Source organism: Pristiophorus japonicus, chromosome 1 (genome assembly GCF_044704955.1).
Source record: "Pristiophorus japonicus isolate sPriJap1 chromosome 1, sPriJap1.hap1, whole genome shotgun sequence".
Taxonomy (NCBI): Eukaryota; Metazoa; Chordata; class Chondrichthyes; family Pristiophoridae; genus Pristiophorus; species Pristiophorus japonicus.
The window spans coordinates 11027724-11040723 of NC_091977.1; the positions used below are offsets into that span (position 1 = coordinate 11027724).

The following is a 13000-nucleotide window of genomic DNA, read 5'->3' on the forward strand; positions in this document are numbered from 1 at the left end:
TTACTTAAGGAAGGATATACTAGCTTTGGAGGGGGTACAGAGACGATTCACTCGGCTGATTCCGGAGATGAGGGGGTTACCTTATGATGATAGATTGAGTAGACTGGGTCGTTACTCGTTGGAGTTCAGAAGGATGAGGGGTTATAGAAACATTTAAAATAATGGAAGGGATAGACAAGATCGAGGCAGAGAGGTTGTTTCCACTGGTCGGGGAGACTAGAACTAGGGGGCACAGCCTCAAAATACGGGGGAGACAATTTAAAAACGAGCTGAGAAGGAATTTCTTCTCCCAGAGGGTTGTGAATCTGTGGAATTCTCTGCCCAAGGAAGCAGTTGAGGCTACCTCATTGAATGTATTCAAATCACAGATAGATAGATTTTTAACCAATAAGGGAATTAAGGGTTACGGGGAGCGGGCGGGTAAGTGGAGCTGAGTCCACGGCCAGATCAGCCATGATCTTGTTGTTTGGCGGAGCAGGCTCGAGGGGCGAGATGGCCTACTCCTGTTCCTAATTCTTATGTTCTTATGTTCTTATGTTCCCAGCAGTGCCCAGGAGATTAATGTTTCATTGCTGCAGACTCCAGGGCAACCCTGGGGATTGGCAACCCTGTCCCAGTAAGACTCTCCTTTGGCATCACCAAACAACAACTTGCATTTACATAGCGCCTTTAACATTTTGAAACACCCCACGGAACTTCACAGGAGCGTAAATTAAACAACATTTGATACCGAGCCACTTAAGGAGATATTAGGACAGGTGACCAAAAGCTTGGTCAAAGAGGTCGGTTTAAAGGAGGGTCTTCAGGGCGGAAAGGTTTAGGGAGGGAGTTCCAGAGCTAAGGGCCTCGGCAGCTGAAGGCACGGCCACCAATGGTGGAGCGATTAAAATCGGGACTGTGTAGGAGGCCAGAATTAGAGGAGCGCATACATCTCGGGAGATTGTGGGGCTCCAGGAGATTACCGAGATAGGGAGGGGAGAGGTTATGGAAGGAATTAAAAACAAGGATGAGAATTTTAAAATCGAGGCGTTGCATAATCGGGAGCCAATGTAGGTCAGCGAGCACAGGGGATGATGGGTGAGCGGGACTTGTTGCGAGTTAGGTCACGGGGCTGCCGAGTTTTGGGTCACCTCTAGTTTACGTAGGGTAGAACGTGGGAGGCCAGCCAGGAGTGCGTTGGAATAGTCAAGTGAAGAGGTAACAAATGCATGGCCGAGGGTTTCAGCAGCAGATGAGCTGAGGCAAGGGCGGAGGCGGGCAATGTTACAGAGGTGGAAATACACAGTTTTAGTTATGCTGCGGATATGTGGTCGGAAGCTCAGCTCTGTTCAGAACCAAGGTTGTGAACAGTCTGGTTCAGCATTAGACAGTTGCCAGGCAGGGGGTTGGAGCTGATGGCTAGGGAATGGAGTTTGTGGCAGGGACCGAAAACAATGGCTTTGTTATTCCTTACATTTAATTGGAGAACATTTCTGCTCATCCGGTACTGGATGTCGGATAAGCAGCCTGACAATTTAGAGACCGTGGAGGGGTTGAGAGAAGTAGGGGTGAGGAAGAGCTGGGTGTCATCAGCGTACATAAGCTAGTTATAACGTTGCTCTTTTCTTTTTTGTTTTATTTTAATGGAAGTTTGAAAAATATATCACAAAAGACTACGATTATTTATATTACAATCTATATTAACGACTTGGAAGAAGGGACCGAGTGTAACGTAGCCAAGTTTGCTGATGATACAAAGATGGGAGGAAAAGCAATGTATGAGGACACAAAAAACCTGCAAAAGAACATAGACAGGCTAAGTGAGTGGGCAAAAATTTGGCAGATGGAGTATAATGTCGGAAAGTGTGAGGTCATGCACTTTGGCAGAAAATAATTAAAGAGCAAGTTATTATTTAAATGGAGAAAAATTGTAAAGTGCTGCAGTACAGCGGGTCCTGGGGGTCCTGGTGCATGAAACACAAAAGGTTAGTATGCAGGTACAGCAAGTGATCAGGAAGGCCAATGGAATCTTGGCCTTTGTTGCAAAGGAGATGGAGTATAAAAGCAAGAAAGTCCTGCTGCAGTTATACAGGGTATTGGTGAGGCCACACCTGGAATACTGCGTGCAGTTTTGGCTTCCATATTTACAAAAGGATATATTTGCTTTGGAGGCAGTTCAGAGAAGGTTGATTCTGGAGATGAGGGGATTGACTTATGAGGAAAGGTTGAGGAGGTTGGGCCTCTACTCATTGAAATGCAGAAGAATGAGAGGCGATCTTATTGAAACGTATAAGATTATGAGGGGGCTTGACAAGGTGGATGCAGAGAGGATGTTTCCACTGATAGGGGAGACTAGAACTAGGGGGCATAATCTTAGAATAAGGGGCCGCCCATTTAAAACTCAAATGAGGAGGAATTTCTTCTCTCAGAGGGTTGTAAATCTGTGGAATTCACTGCCTCAGGGAATAAGGGGTTATGGGGAACGGGCAAGGAAGTGGACCTGAGTCCATGATCGGATCAGCCATGATTGTATCAAATGGCCGAGCAGGCTCGAGGGGCCGTATGGCCTACTCATGCTCCTATTTCTTATGTTCTTATGTTTTTATGTGGAAACTGACGCTGTGTTTTCAGATAATATCGCCAAGGGGCAGCATGTAGATGAGATATAGGAGGGGGCCAAGGATAGATCCTTGGAGGACACCAGAGGTAACGATGCGGGAGTGGGAAGAGAAGCCATTGCAGGAGATTTTCTGTCTACGATTAGATAGAAAGAATGGAACCAGGCGAGTGCAGTCCCACCCAGCTGGACGATGGTGGAGAGGCCTTGGAGGAGGATTGAGTGGTCAACCAGGTCAAAGGTCGCAGACAGGTCGAGAAACACGAGGAGGGATAGTTTACCACAGTCACGGTCACATGGGATGTCACAGAATCAGACCAATACCTGTCCAACTCCCTTTTAAAATTATTAATACAAATCAGCATCTACCACTTTTTCAGGGGGTGTGTTCCAGATGCTGACATCTCAGTGAAAGTATTTCTCCCCATTTGTCACTTCGATAAGGGCCATTTCGGTACTGTGACAGAGGCAAAAACCCGATTGGAGGGGTTCAAACATGGAGTTGCGGGAAAGATGGGCATGGATTTGGGAGGTGACAAAACTTTGAGGGACTTTGGAGAGGAAAGAGAGGTTGGAGTTGGGGACGGTGGCTTACAAGGTCGGAGGGGTCGAGGGTTGTTTTTTTTGAGGAGAGGGGTGATGCCGGAAGATTTGAGGGAGAGGGGGATGGTACCTGAGGAGAGAGAACCGTTAACAATATCGGCTAACATGGGAGCCAGAAAAGGGAGTTGGGTGGTCAGCAGTTTGGTGGGAATAGGGTCAAGGGAGCAGGAAGTGGGAGTAGGGTCAAGGGAGCAGGAAGTGGGAATAGGGTCAAGAGAGCAGGAAGTGGGAATAGGGTCGAGGGAGCAGGAAGTGGGTCTCATGGACAGGATGAGCTTGGAGAGGTCATGATGGGAGATCGGAGAGAAATTGGAGCAAGATGTGGCATCAGGGCTAGGGTGGGGGAAGCTGAGGGAATGTTTGGGCCAGTGAGGCAGGGGAAGGAAGGGATGGAGGAGAGGGTGGACGAGACTGGGGAGGAGGGTTTAAGAAGACAGTTGGCAGTAGAGGAAAGAAGCTGGGGGTTATCTTTCAATTCCAGGATGATCCTGCAATAGTGAGCAGTTGCGGTAGATGAGAGCAGGACCCGATAATGCTTGTTGTGGTTCAGCCGTGTCTGCCGGTATGTGGTCTGATATGTTTTCCCTTTTCCTTAACCGAGGATTCCCCTCTACCATGGTTAACATGGCCCTCGCCCATGTCCGTTCTATTTCTCGTATTCTCTGCCCTCACCTCTCGGAACCACGACAGGGTTCCCCTTGTCCTCACCTTTCACCCCACCAGCCTCCACGTCCAACGGATCATCCTCCGCCATTTCCGCCACCTCCAGCGTGATCCCACCACCAATCACATCTTCCCCTCCCCTCTCCTCTCAGCATTCCGAAGGGACCGCTCCCTCTGCGACACCCTGGTCCATTCCGCAGTCACCCCCAGCACCCCCTTCCCTTCCCACGGCACCTTCCCGTGCTAGTGCAGGAGATACAACCCCTGCCCTTTTACCTCCTCCCTTCCCACTGTCCAGGGCCCCAAATACTCATTCTAGGTGAAACAGCGATTTACTTGTACTTCTTTCAATTTAGTATACTGTATTCGCTGCTCACGATGCAGTCTCCTCTATATTGGGGAGACCAAACGTAGATTGGGTGACCGCTTTGCGGAACACCTCCGTTCAGTTCGTAAGTGTGACCCTGAGCTTCCGGGCGCCTGTCACTTTAATTCCCCGCTCCACTCCCACTCCGACCTCTCTGTCCTCGGCCTCCTACACTGTTCCAATGAAGCTCAACACAAGCTCGAGGAACAGCACCTCATCTTTTGTTTAGGCATTTTACAGCCTTCTGGACTCAACATCGAGTTCAATAATTTCAGATCATAACCCCCTCTTTTACTTCCCTATATTGATGATCCTGCCATTCCCATTTACACCCTATCTAGACTCATCTTTTGTTTCTTAACTTGTCCCATTACCATCTCCTTTTGCCTCGCACCAACATCCCCTTTGTCTCTCTGATCTCTCCTGCTTTCCACCCGATCACAGACCTTCCCTTTTGTTCTTTCCTCCCCTCCCTCCTTTCCCGACACTTGCTTAAATACCTGTTCCATCTCTAACTTTTTCTACTTCCGACGCAGGGTCACCGACCCGAAACGCTAACTCTGTTCCTCGCTCCGCTGAGTGCTTCCAGCATTTCCTGTTTTTATTTCAGGTCTGGTGGTGTACGGCTACATGCAGTGCCCGCCGTATCCATCCACCCCTGTGGCCCTCGGACTAAAGAGAGCGGAGACTCGGGCCGTACCAGGGGGAACGGCCAGGGTGAGGGAGGGTAATGCTTGTAATGGGGGACTGAGGCATCGAAGGTGGTGGTGAGGGTGTGGCTGAGCAGATCGGTAGCTGGAGAAATGTCGTGGTGAATGGAGGGCCAAAACCTGGACAGTTGGATTTTGAAAGCGTAGTTGCAAGTGAACTGGGAGAGAATCGTTTCCAGAGGCGGACACAGAAAGAAATGGGTTTGGGAGGGGGAAGGGTGATGTGGGCTCAGAGCAGTACAAGGAAGTGGTCAGAGATGGCCTTATCTGTGTCATGTATCCAGACATGTTTACTGCCTGTACTATTACATATGTGTGCCACCAGAGGGCACTACTATGGGAAACTTGTGCACCAGCGGTATGGTCACTAAGATGTGCCACCAGAGGGCACTGCAGTGGGAGACTTGTAGGTTACCTGTACAGGTGTGCCAGGCCTACTATAAAAGGCAGGCCACCATGTGTGATCCTCACTCGGGAGTTATATTAAATGGACTAAGGTCACTACAATTCAATTGCAATATATTGCCTCGTGGAGTCATTATCAGAGTATCTAAAGACATAACAATCTGTGATTGACAGGATGGGAGGATATGACAGATGGTAAAGGGGGGACAAGGCCCCTTTAAAGGGCTTTATCCCGATTTCTCCTGACCCAGCCCCGCCTATTCCACTCTACATTAATCTACTTGGAAACCATTCTCGTCTCCATCTTCTTCTCCTAAAATGATACAGCACAGAAGGAGGCCATTCGGCCCATCGTGTCAGTGCCAGCTCTTTGGCTGTCCGATCCAATTAGTCCCACACCCCTGCTCTTGCCCTGTAATTTTTTACCCTTCAAGTATTTATCCAATTCCATTCTGAAAGTTACTATTGAATCTGCTTCCACCGTCCTTTCAGGCAGTAGATTCCGGACCACAACTAGCTGCGAAAAAAATGCTAGATTTTAAAGAGATTAAATGGGTGAGTTGTGTCCATGATAGAGGAGAGTGTACATGGGCTGTGGGAGGGGATTAAATGGGTGGGTAGTCAGTGATAGGGGAGAGTGTACATGGGCTGTGGGAGGGGATTAAATGGGTGGGTAGTCAGTGATAGGGGAGAGTGTACATGGGCTGTGGGAGGGGATTAAATGGGTGGGTAGTCAGTGATAGGGGAGTGTACATGGGCTGTGGGAGGAGATTGAATGGATGGGTAGTCAGTGATAGGGGAGTGTGTACATGGGCCTTGGGAGGGATGATATTGATGGACTGAATCAAAAGATTGCCCGATTATCAGACACTGACCAATATGATAAGAGATAGAGAGAGAGAGATACAGAGTGTGAGTGAGAGAGGGAGAGGGGGAGAGTGGAAGGGGGAGTGAGAGAGGGGGAGTGGGCGAGGGGGAGAGGTAGAGGGAGAGGTAGAGGGAGAGGGGGAGAGGGAGAGCAAGAGGGAGAGGGAGAGAGGGAGAAGGAGAATGGAGAAGGAGATAGGGAGAGAGAGGGGGAGAGAGAGAGTGGGAGAGAGAGTAGGAGAGAGAGGGGGAGAGAGTGGGAGAGAGTGGGAGAGAGGGAGAGGGAGAATGGACAGAGAGAATGGGAAGGGAGAGAGTGGGAGAGGGAGAGAGTGGGAGAGGTAGAGTGGGAGAGAGAGTGTGAGGGAGAGAGAGTGAGAGGAGAGAGAGAGCGTGAGAGTGTGAGGGAGAGAGAGAGTGAGGGAGCGTGGGAGAGGAAGAGTGGGAGGGAGAGTGTGAGGGAGAGAGAGTGAGAGGAGAGAGAGAAAGAGTGTGAGGGAAAGTGTGAGGAGAGTGTGAGGGAGAGAGAGGGAGAGTGAGAGGGAGAGTGAGAGGGAGAGCAGGCAGAAACGCACTGTGACAGGCAGAGGCAGAGAAAGGCCGGTAGCGATGGATAGAGACTGAGTTGTGTGAAGCTGGGGCGGGCCGCCTGCCCTGCCCTGCCCTGCCGGAGGGAACAGTGTGTGTACAGGGGGAGTCTGCTGTCGGTGTACAGGCCATGGCCGCTGCCCAGGCTTGGGGAAAACAGCTCTTGTTTCCCAGTTAAATTAGACACTCTGTTTCCTCCCAGTGGGGCTGTAGCCGGGGACAGATTACTTTAGCAGAAACTTCCAGCGAGTGTTTTGAGTGGGTTGGCTTGTGTTTACAAAGTCACTTCCTGCCAGAGTCAACCTCCCACTCCCAACCGTTGCACTGAACCAGGCACCAAACCAAGCTGTGGTTTGCTCTGCGAACCATCCCCAGTAACTCCGCAGCTGTGCACCAGCCGAGGGTGGACCCGACAGGAACACACACTGATTTATGCTGAATATACTGCCCCCACTCCATTCCCAGCCTCCTGTCCAGGCCCCCGCTCCATTCCCAGCCTCCTGCCCAGGCCCCCGCTCCATTCCCAGCCTCCTGCCCAGGCCCCCGCTCCATTCCCAGCCTCCTGCCCAGGCCCCCACTCCATTCCCAGCCTCCTGTCCAGGCCCCCGCTCCATTCCCAGCCTCCTGTCCAGGCCCCCACTATCTCTGGGACCCGATCTCCCTGGGCACCCGCTTTTTCTGGGACCCGCTCTCCCTGGGCACCCGCTCTCTCTGGGACCCGCTCTCCCTCGGCACCCGCTCTCTCTGGGACCCACTCTCCCTGGGCACCCGCTCTCTCTCTGGGACCCGCTCTCCCTGGGCACCCGCTCTCTCTGGAACCCGCTCTCCCTGGGCACCCGCTCTCTCTCTGGGACCCGCTCTCCCTGGGCACCCGCTCTCTCTAGAACCCGCTCTCCCTGGGCACCCGCTCTCTCTCTGGGACCCGCTCTCCCTGGGCACCCGCTCTCTCTGGGACCCACTCTCCCTGGGCACCCGCTCTCTCTGGGACCCGCTCTCCCCAGGTACCCACTCTCCCCGGGCACCCACTCTCCCGGGCACCCGCTCTCCCCAGGCACCCACTCTCTCTGGGACCCGCTCTCCCCAGGTACCCGCTCTCCCCAGGCACCCACTTTCTCTGGGACCCACTCTTCCCAGGCACCCACTCTCTCTGGGACCCGCTCTCCCCAGGCACCCACTCTCCCCGGGCACCCACTCTCCCCGAGCACCCGCTCTCCCCAGATACCCACTCTCCCCGGGCACCCGCTCTCTCTGGCACCCGCTCTCTCTGGGACCTGCACCAGCACCAGCCTGCCGCGCCACGCCCGGCGTTCTCACTGTGTGGCCGGGAATGGGCTGCTCAACTGTGGTGGGCTTCGCCAGCCTGCCTTCAGCTTACACCCGGACAAGTGCGAAATGACGGTGGGGCCCACGGTGTCGCTGCCAGCCAGTGGCTCCGTGGGTGGCACTCTCGCCTCTGAATCAGCAGGTTGTGGGTTTGAGTCCCACTCCAGGGGGCTTGAGCACATAATCCAGGCTGGCACTCCCAGTGCAGGGCTGAGGGAGTGCCGCACTGTCGGAGGTGCCGTCTTTCTGGTGAGATGTTGAACCGAGGCCCCGTCTGCCCTCTCAGATGGACGTAAAAGATCCCATGGCAACTATTTCAAAGACGAGCAGGTGAGTTATCCCCGGAGTCCTGGCCAATATTTATCCCTCAATCAACGTCACCAAAAGACAGATTATACGGTCATTATCACATTGTGGGAGCTTGCTGTGCGTAAATTGGCTGCTGTGTTTCCTTCACTACAAAAGGTACTTCACTGGCTGTGAAGCACTTTGGGACATCCGGTGGTTGTGAAAGGCGCTATATGAATGCAAGTCTTTATTTCGAACCCGGGTCGATTGATTTTTTTCCCCCCTCTTCTCCCTTCCAAGGAGACCAGCTTCGCCGCCCCCCCCATCCCCCCACCCCACCCCACAACCCCCACCCCACACCATCTCACACTAGGCCGGGGAGAGCTGGAGCCCAGCCGACTGAGGGCTCCACATCATTTAACCCCCTCGCTGGAGCTGACACCCAACCTGGCAAAGACAGTGGACTGCTGACATCAGTGCCGGGAAATGCAAGGCCCTCCTACACTTTGCCAGGCGGGATGTGGATCGGGAATGGGGACGTGACACTCCGAGGCCTCCCCTTCCCCCGCTGCCAGCTCTCACTAACTGCACTCGCACCAGAGGAGGAAGAATGGGCCATTTGGGCGGAACGTTGGAGGACTGTCAGCACCTTCAGGAGAGGAAGGAGCTGGGAGGGAGAGATACAGTCCCCACCATTGTGCTTAACTCCCGCTGTAGCACAGAAGGCCAAGAGGTCAAAGAAAGGACAAGAGAACTTGTATTTATATAGCTCCTTACATGACCGCTGGACCTGCCAAAGCACTTTACAGCTAATGAAGTACTTTTTTTGAAGTGTTGTAATGTGGGAAACACGGCAACCAATTTGCGCACAGCAAGCTCCCACAAACAGCAATGTGATCATGACCGGATAATCTGTGTTTTAGTGATGTTGATTGAGGGAAAAATATTGGCCAGGACACCGGGGAGAACTCTCCTGCTCTTCCTCGAAATAGTGGCCGTGGGATCTTTTATGTCCACTTGAGAGGGCAGAGGGGCCTCGGTTTAACGTCTCATCCGAAAGACGGCACCTCCGACAGTGCAGCCCTCCCTCAGCACTGCCCCTCTGACATTGCAGCCATCCCTCAGCACTGCCCCTCCGACAGTGCAGCCCTCCCTCAGTACTGCCCCTCCAACAGTGCAGCACTCCCTCAGTACTGCCCCTCCGACAGTGCGGCACTCCCTCAGCACTGCCCCTCCGACAGTGCGGCACTCCCTCAGCACTGCCCCTCTGACAGTGCAGCACTCCCTCAGCACTGCCTCTCCGACAGTGCAGCGGAGCTCCCTCAGTACTGCCCCTCCGACAGTGCAGCGCTCCCTCAGTACTGCCCCTCCGACAGTGCAGCGCTCCCTCAGTACTGCCCCTCCGACAGTGCAGCACTCCCTCAGTACTGCCCCTCCGACAGTGCGGCACTCCCTCAGCACTGCCCCTCCGACAGTGCGGCACTCCCTCAGCACTGCCCCTCTGACAGTGCAGCACTCCCTCAGCACTGCACTGGAGTATCAGCTTAGATCTTTGCGCTCAAGTCTCTGGAGTGGGGCTGAAACCCACAACCTTCTGACTCAGAGGCAAATGTGCTGCCCACTTAGCCACAGCTGACACAAGGATGCCAAGGACGATGGGGTTAGAATTTGGAGCAATCCGCAGTCTGGGATCAGAGACTTAGCCAACCTTCGGAGCGCGGTCGTGGATGTCGATCCAAGCCCTGGCTTCAAGTGATGTAGCCTCCCCGGTGCGGAGGTTGGGGCCGGGGCCAGTGCTGGCCTGTTTCTCCCGCCGTGCCTCTTCGGCAGAGATTTAGAGACCCCCATTCCCCCCCCTTCCCCACAGGGACTCCCCTTCCCCCCCCTTCCCCCGCCCCCCTCCCCCCTCCCAACGTTTGCCCCTAACCATCGCCCCATTCTCCGTTACCTTCTCGATGTAGACATCAAAGTCAGAATCGTCGACGGCGAACCCATCATCATCGGCGATCCCAGTGCCCACGGTGTAGCGCCGCCCGTAATGGCCGCTGCCCAGCTCCTCCGCATCTATGTCAAGCAAACCAAGAGCGCCGTCAGTCGCCGCGGGTCAAACCGCCAGGGCCCCACCCCCCAACCCGCACCCAAAAAAAAACACTTCCCACCGTCAGCAACAAAGGGACAGATCGCCAAGCAAGCCAACATCTGCCCAGGTGTCAACGCAGCCCAGCTGCAGAGCGAGGAGGCCGCAATGAGCCTTGAAGCAGTCAGGCCATTAACCAGGATTTAATCAGAATGCAAGCGGCCTGAAGTAGCAAGAACGCCGAGAGAGAGAGAGGCCACTTCACTCCCAACGTTCCCCCAAACAGTCTCACTATGCTAGAATCAGGACTCCGCCTACTCACAACTCATTCTTACCCTGGGCCTCGGAACTGTGGGACCCTTCCCCTCCCTCTGTCTCCCCTTCCTTCCCCATTGTTTGATTCATCAGCCAACCCTAGACGCAGAGTCTGGACTTATGTTTCCCTTGAGTATAGACGATTAAGGATAGATCTTAATTGAGATGTTAGGGTAGATAGAGAAAAACTATTTCCTCTGCTGGAGGAGTGCAGAACAAGGGGAGGGGGCCGCGGAAATCTTAAAATTAGAGCCAGGTCCTTCAGACGGTGATGTCAGGAAGCACTTTTTCACACAAAGGGTGGTGGGAATCGAGAACTCACTCCCCCCAAAAAAGCTGTTGAGGTCGGGGGTCAATTAAAAATGTTAAAACTGAGACTGAAAGATTTTTGCTGGGTTACAGAACCAAGGCGGGTAGATGGTGATCAGCCACGATCTAAGTGAATGGCGGAGCAGGTTAGAGGGGCTGAATGGCCTCCTCCTGTTCCTATGGTTCTATCATTTCTTCAATTTGCTGGTACCTTGAGCCATTGTCGAAGATTTTTCAGTTTACTGACATGTCACGGCTTGGAAACTATGCAGTTGTCATCTATAAATTCCCTTCTTCCCCCACCCCCCCTTCCCCCCACCACTCCCCCCCCTCCCACACACACACACACACACACATCCACCATTCCTACTGATACCACTACCCCTCCTCCCATCCCCCACCCCCACACCCCCTTCCCCCCACCACCCCCCCCCTCCCACACACACACACACACACACATCCACCATTCCTACTGATACCACTACCCCTCCTCCCATCCCCCACCCCCAACCCCCATTTAGTGTCCATGTGCACACCAGACTAATCCCTCCCCGCACCATAGGTCATTGTACAATAGGGCTGCGGCCTGCTCTAAGCTGTTGAGAAGCGCGCTGTGTAGTCTGGGTTAGGAACATAGGAACAGGAGTAGGCCATTCAGCCCCTCGAGCCTGCTCTGCCATTCAGTCAGATCCTGGCTGATCTGTATCCTAACTCCATCCACCTGCCTTGGCTCCACAATCCCTTAACACAATTGGCCAACAAAACATCTATCAATCTAAGATTTAAAATTATTACTCAAGTCCAAGCATCTAGGGCTTTTTGTGGAAGTGAGTTCCAAACTTCTACCACTCTTTGTGTGAAGAAATGCTTCCTACCTTCTCTGCTGAACGGCCCAGCTCTGATTTGAAGGTCATGTCCCCTTGTCCTGAACTCCCCACAAGTGGGAAAATGTCTCTCTATCTAACCTATCAATTCCTTTCAAAATCCTGCAAAACTCAATCAAATCATCTCTTCACAGTCTATATTCCAGGGACTACAAGGCTACTTTATGTAATGTCTCCTTGTAATCTAACTCTCGGAGCGCTAACATTCTGATAAACCTACGCTGCACTCCTTCCAAGGCCAGTATATCCTTCCTAAGGTGCAGTACCCAGAGCTGTACACAGTGCTCCAGGTGTGGTCTAACCAGGGCTTTGTATAGCTCTGGCAAAACTTCCCCTTTATATTCCAGCCCTCCAGTGATAAAGACTAGCATTCCATTAGCCTTTTTGATTATTTCTTTGTACCTGATCACTAGATTTTCGCGATCTGTGTACATAGATTAAGTTGCAGGACTTCATTGGACGATATACAGGATATACAGCCCAGAAACAGGCCATTCGGCCCAACCAGTCCATGCCGGCGTTTATGTTCCGCTCGAGCCTCCTCCCGTCTTTCCTCATCTAACTCTATCAGTATACCCCTCTATTCCCTTCTCCCTCATATGCTTGTCTAGCCTCCCCTTAAATGCATCGATACTATTCACTTCAACCACTCCCTGTGGTAACGAGTTCCACATTCTCACCACTCCCTGATTTCTTGGTGACTATCTTATATCGCTGGCCTCTAGTTATGCTCTTCCCTACAAATATTCTCTCTGTATCCACTCGATCAAACCCTTTCATACTTTTAAAGACCTCTTTAATTTGGGGGTTGGGAGTAAGAGAAAAAGACATAGAATCATAGAAGTTTACAGCACGGAAGGAGGCCATTCGGCCCATCGTGTCTGTGCCAGCCGACAAAGAACTACCCAGCCTAACCCAGCTTGCCAGCTCTAGGTCCATAGCCCTGTAGGTCACGGCACTTCAAGTGCATATCAAGTACTTTTTAAATTTGGTGAGGGTTTCAGC

At 52.7% G+C, this 13000-nt stretch overlaps 1 protein-coding gene across 5 annotated transcripts in view; it reads right to left on the reverse strand.

The window, feature by feature from the left end:
* LOC139262290 (pikachurin) overlaps positions 1-13000 on the reverse strand; it is a 251668-nt gene that overhangs the window by 68502 nt on the left and 170166 nt on the right. For 4 of the 5 annotated variants that reach the window (XM_070877461.1, XM_070877453.1, XM_070877446.1 and 1 more), the window contains one exon: positions 10359-10474. In XM_070877461.1, the coding sequence (XP_070733562.1) occupies positions 10359-10474 (116 nt within the window). Of the gene's footprint in view, positions 1-10358; positions 10475-10569; positions 10663-13000 lie in introns of those variants that run through there. The other variant, XM_070877471.1, reaches the window with a different exon arrangement.